The following is a 6,332-nucleotide window of genomic DNA, read 5'->3' on the forward strand; positions in this document are numbered from 1 at the left end:
GTCGATCGAATAAAACCTGTTTATTATGTAACGAACGACATCACTCGCTATTGCATACTGGTAGCAATTTTGCGAGTACGGATCAAAATAATCTTTCTAATTCCAAATCAGTAGTACGGTTTTATGCGCATTTAATCAAAACAAAATCGCACATCATATTACCATATTGCCGACAGCAGTAGTAAAAGTTACTACTAGAAAAGAAAACATTTTATTACGTACAATTATTGATTCGGGAAGCGATAGAAATTTTGTGACATTAACTTGGTGCAAAAAGGCTGATTTACAAATTCTTCCAATATCAACCCAAGTGATCGGGTTAGGCAATTCGTCACATAAAGTTATTGGATTAGTTAATTTCACTTTGAAATCTTTAATTGATTCTTATCAGTTATCGGTCTGTGCATACGTAGTACACGAGATAGTGGGAAAGCAACCACAAATTACCATTCCGATTTCATCCATCAAAACATTTCTGAATTATCCTTTAGCGGATCCTAACTTTCATACACCCCAGGAGGTCGACGGAATTTTGGGTTGCGATGTTTTCGGCGAAATTCTTGGCACTAATCAGTTAAAAATGATAAAGGATTACCTGTGGCCCTAGAAACCCGGTTGGGTTATTAATATTAGGTTCCATTCCTGATTTATTTGAAAATACCGGCACTTCTACTAATTTATGTAATGTTTCAGATTCAGATTTCATTTACAAATGAATAAATTCTTACAATTAGAAGACATTCCCGAAATAATCCTCTCTTCTAACGATGATTTATGCGAAAACCATTTTACTACAACTACTACGCGATCTCCAGATGGACGATATGTAGTAGCGCTGCCTTTTAAAAGTGAAGGCAGAAATTTATACAAATCATTTCATTTAGCCTTAAAGCGATACCACATGCTTGAAAATAAATTTTTGAAATATCCCGAATTTCATAAAAAATATGCCGCCGTTATAGAAGATTACCTGACTCAAAACCAATTATCCTTTGTCGATTATTGTCCGGTAGATCAGGAAGTCGATGATTTTATTAAAATAAAAAATGGATATTATATTCCTCATTTCGCAGTCGAAAAAGAAAGTTCCTCTACGCCTTTACGCGTTGGTTTGATGCATCTGCGAAAAATTCAGAATTCACTTCCTTGAACGAAATTTTGCATGTTGGTCCTAAATTACAAACCGACATTTGTTCAATCCTTCTAAATTTTCGTTTCGGGCCTATAGCATTAACAGCTGATATCAAACAAATGTATCGTAATATTTGGGTTCGTAAACAAGATAGAAAATATCAAAAAATCTTATGGAGACCGTTTCCCGATGCACCCATTGGCATCTATGAATTAAATACCGTAACTTTTGGTCTATCATCATCTCCCTTTCAAGCTATCAGAACCATCAAACAACTATCCCGAGACGAATGTTCCAAATATTCTCAATCTATTTCTAGAATTCTTGAGAACGATGTCTATATTGATGATGTGGTTACAAGTATCGACTCCTTGGATAGCGCTAAAACCATTTGCGAGGGTTTGCAGACTGTATTATCGTCTGGTGGTTTTGAATTAAAAAAGTGGGAATCTAATAATTCTAATCTGCGTAAACTTTTTCTGATTCTGATGTACAAAATAAACATTTCTCTAAATCGGATTTTCAAATGGAATCTTCTACAAAGGTATTGGGATTAAAATGGGATCCCTTATCAGATAATTTTTCATTCGAAATAAAGCTTACGTGGAGAAAATGGACAAAGAGACAACTTCTTTCAGTAATAGCGCGAATCTGGGATCCTCTGGGTTTCCTAACTCCGATAGTTGTTAAGATAAAAATATTATTGAAAAAAATTTGGACATTAAAAATCGATTGGGATGAGGAATTACCATCATTTATTATTACATCATGGTTAGCCGTATATTCCGAATTAGAGCATCTTAATAACTATCAGATTCCGCGTTATCTCGAAACATCAAAACAAAACAAATGTTCATTATTTGGTTTCGCGGATAGTTCAGAGCAAGCGTATGGAGCGGTAGTTTATATTAAATCTCTTGGCAATCCGAATTTCTTGTTGATTTCAAAATCGCGTGTAACACCGATTAAAAACCAAACATTAGCCAGGCTTGAACTTTGTGCCTGTCATTTACTGTCAAAACTTCTGAATTTTATATTAACGAATAACCAACATAGTATAGATTTTGATTCTATTTACTGTTTTTCCGATTCTATGATTGTCCTTCACTGGTTAGCAGGACCGGCTACTCGTTGGAAAACATTTGTAGCCAATAGGGTAACAAAAATACGGGATCTCATTCCTAATGCACAATGGCTTCACATTCCTTCTAATCAAAATGCAGCCGATTGTGTTTCTCGAGGTCTTCGACCTAAGGATTTTATCCAACATAAGAATTGGTTGTTTGGGCCGGATTGGTTGAATGGTCCTATATCAACTTGGCCTGCAAAAACGGTTGAACCTTCCGGAGATATTGATCAAGAAAGAAAAGCTAACGCTCTAATAGTAAAGAGTGTCATACCACCGATCAATCCTTTATATGAATTAACGCAAAAATTTTCTAATTGGTGCAAACTTGTAAGAATTTTCGCTTATATATTGAAGTTTTGTAAAATTATAACAAATCGAAACCGACTTTTGACTTCAGATTTGAAACAAGCCGAGGTTATTATTATTCGTTTAGTCCAAGAACATCATTTTCCCGAAGAATTCAAACTATTAACGAACGGAAAGTCTTGTTCGAAGAAGTTTTGCCGACTAAATGTGGTTTTGGATTCTAATAATTGTTTACGCGTTAAAGGTAGATTAGGATTAACAACTAATAACAATCCACTTCTTTTGCCAAAAAAAGACCAAGTAGTAAATTGTCTCATAGATTACTACCATATTAATAATTTACATACTGGATCAAACTTAGTATTATCTTTATTGAGGCAAAAATATTGGATCTTGTCGGCTCGTGCAATAATTCGTAATCGTCTTAACAAGTGTATAACTTGTTTTCGACAGAATCCGAAACCCATTTTTCCATTCATGGGCGACTTACCAGTACCGCGCATAACAGCCAGTAGAGCTTTCCTAAACGTCGGCGTTGATTATGCAGGCCCCTTCAATATCTCCATGAGTCGTCACAGAGGCGCTCGAACCTACAAGGCTTATATATGCTTGTTCATCTGTTTAGCCACTAAGGCGATACATCTCGAATTAGCTTCAGATTTAACAAGCGATACATTTTTAGATTGCTTGAAACGATTCCTAGCCCGGCGTGGTCCTATTAAATGTATTTACTCCGATTGTGGAACCAATTTTATAGGAGCCAAAAATACTCTTGATTCCTTATTCCTTCTCCTAAATTCCGAAGAGTATAAAAAGCGTTTCAATGAATTATTGGTTTTACATGACATTGAATGGAAATTTAATCCACCGTTTGCCCCACATTTTGGAGGTATATGGGAGGCGAATATTAAATCAGTGAAGACCCATTTGTTTAAAGTTATAGGGTTGCAAATTTTATCCTACGAAGAGTTTAATACAGTCCTCAATCAAATCGAAGCCTTACTGAATTCAAGACCGTTATGTTGGCTGAGCAATGATCCATCGGATCCTCAACCTCTTACGCCTGCGCACTTCTTAATGCAAGAGCCTCTGTCGGATTTGCCCGTTGACTATGAAAACTTGAATTTGACTAAAAGAAAACAATTGTTAGATCATATTGTCGCTTCTTACTGGAAGCGATGGAATGTGGAATATCTAACCGAGCTACAGGTCCGACAGAAATGGAATACAGTCACTAATCCTATTAAAAAGGGTGATTTGGTAGTTGTAAAACAAGAGAATGCGCGTCCGCTCATTGGGGGTTGGGAAGAGTTGAAGAGGTTTTTCCGGGCCCGATGGAGTGGTTCGAGTAGCATTGGTAAAAACGGGAAATACCCTAATCAAGCGGCCTGTTGTCAAACTATGCCCCCTACCTATTCAATAGTTTATATCTGAATTATTCATTTCAAAAAAAAAAAACTTTTCTATCTCATGATATATTTGCTTCTATATATAGTTTTGCCAAATTTTCAATCTCCAGGGCGATGAGAACACCCCTCATAGTCTCTGGAAGATTCTTGTAAATGTCCAAAAAATCTAGACCCTGGCGCGAAAATAAAACTTCCGCAATCTAGATCGTGTGAATGTGGTAGGTCGTGAGAGCGGGACCCTGGCGCGAGGTCAGGCTTCCGTAACCGATCTACTCTGAATGAAAGTTTGAATTTATTTTGGCAATTCTATCCTTCCTAATCATGAGGTTCACTATGTACCAATTTCGAGTATTTTCAGAAGTATAAAAGGCTAACCTTTTAGTCGGGGGAAAATGTTTGCGCCGCACCTGTGTAGGTTGTCGGACCTGTAAAAGGTTTGTTTTTCTACTTGGACAACACGTTTCAAATTTAGGCAATCGGGCAATTCTGACTCATAAAAAGGCCGATGCAGGCAATAGTTTGCATTCAAATCAATTCATTCCGCGCCTTTCATTCGTTCAGTTACTTTCAGTTCCTTACAGTGTTCGAGTTGATTTATTCCGTGGTTTTCATTCATTTTGGTTTAATTCATTCATTCAGTTACTTGCAATCAATACATTCAGTTCCTTTCAGTGTTTGTTATCAGTTCAATATTATCAGTGGATTAAATTTCTATTGTGTGTCAAGTCAACAGTTATTTTTATTTGTCAGTGTATTCGAATTTCTTTTCAACCTATCCAACCGACTACGCTGATGTTTCCAGATCCAACCAAATAGCTGCCGCGGCTTGGACTTCCAAAACAGATAACATTTTCATACAATATTAATTAGTGTTCATTTTGTTTTTTCATTTATATAAAATTTATATAGAATATATTTTAGTTTATTATTGATTACGGAGTAAGAAGAATTTTATTTTTAATTTATATTTGTTTACCATTGGTTTTTGTTTTCTGAATACATTTAATTTTTTTATTTTTCCTCGAAGTATAAAATACTTCGAAAGGGGTTGAGAAACCCCCCAACATCAACATATATATTATATATATATATATATATATAATATATAATATATTGATATCCAAATTGAGATAAACTAAATTCCTAGGATTAAAATTCATTTACTAGACATTTCTTGTTGTTTCTCTCCATTAATAGTTTTTTGCTATCTAATCAATCATTAATAAAGTTATATTTGACAAAATCTTGAATAGTTTCTGTATAGTGTTTTTTTAAACGTAAGTAACCAAAACCTGAAACTACTTTTAATTTATACCAATTGTAGCTCAATCTATCTATCGTGTTTAATCCAGTTTTTATTGCAAGGAGGTTTAGTTAAAACTATAACTAAACCCTTGCGCTTTATAACTGTCTGGTCTTTTGAGTATGCTCTCTTAATTGAGACATTATCAAAAATTCTTGCCCTTACATTTAAGTTTCCGGAATATTTGAAAACTTCTCAGAACATTGTATACTCTGTTGGAATTTATCCTTTAATTATTGCATTGCATTTTATCCCGAAACAAAATTTGTATGTTATCATACATCTTCTGGGTTTTAGGCACTCCTACCTTCCTATCATTGCATTCTGCGGCAATTTGCAGCTACCATCAAGGACTTCTATTGAATATATTGTTATATCATATAATTGAAGATTTGTAATTATCATATTTAAATATTTTTGCTGCAATTAGTATGAAAAATACCTTTTCGGAAAAACTGGTGTCAGAATAGGTGACATTTAACCTGCACTTCACAATCTTAGAGGTGCTGCAAAAATCTTTTTCAAGGTGTTTAGGCTTCCATCTCCTAAGAACATAAGATTCATTTATTAATATTTTTTGCAAATGTTATTGAAGTATTTAGAGTTATATTACTTGGCTTTGTCCTTGGAGTTGCAGATTTTTTTTCTGGTTCTGTATCAGAGCATTCTCCAGTGACTTGAAAAACTATTCTGTTATTGCCGTAAAGGAGACACTTCTATTTGGTTTCGATTTCAAATTATCGTTGATTTGTGTCACACCGAAGAGTTAGGTCATCCATTTAAAGATTATTCGCCCTCTGCATCCAAATTGAAAGCATCTTTTTACACACGAATTTTTACACACAAATATATATAATATTATTTACAACAAATATAATATATATATATATAATTATAATATATACATTTTAATAGTATTGTGATGATACATATTCATTATTGCATAATACATCATTATATACATACCTGATAATTAGATGCCGGAAAGACATCATTTTTTTATTATATTTGGGGTTATACAATTGGCACATAACACTTTATCATTTTAACTTA

The 6,332-nt window shown here is 34.3% G+C and overlaps 1 protein-coding gene across 1 annotated transcript; it reads left to right on the forward strand.

Annotated features, from left to right (window-relative positions):
• Window positions 1–1,658: 1,658 nt before the first annotated feature.
• On the forward strand, window positions 1,659–4,001 carry LOC113381600. The gene has a single exon (XM_026620404.1). The coding sequence runs from the start codon at window positions 1,659–1,661 to the stop codon at window positions 3,999–4,001; it is 2,343 nt and encodes a 780-aa protein (XP_026476189.1).
• The last annotated feature ends 2,331 nt before the right edge of the window (window positions 4,002–6,332 follow it).

Source organism: Ctenocephalides felis, unplaced genomic scaffold (assembly GCF_003426905.1).
Source record: "Ctenocephalides felis isolate EL2017-DRISC unplaced genomic scaffold, ASM342690v1 CF-g0.4_SCAFFOLD_02939, whole genome shotgun sequence".
In the NCBI taxonomy this organism is placed as follows: domain Eukaryota; kingdom Metazoa; phylum Arthropoda; class Insecta; order Siphonaptera; family Pulicidae; genus Ctenocephalides; species Ctenocephalides felis.

Excerpts from the sequence above, each read along its gene's own strand:
- LOC113381600 (XM_026620404.1), top strand. The coding sequence starts at position 1,659 with ATGGAATCTTCTACAAAGGTATTGGGATTAAAATGGGATCCCTTATCA.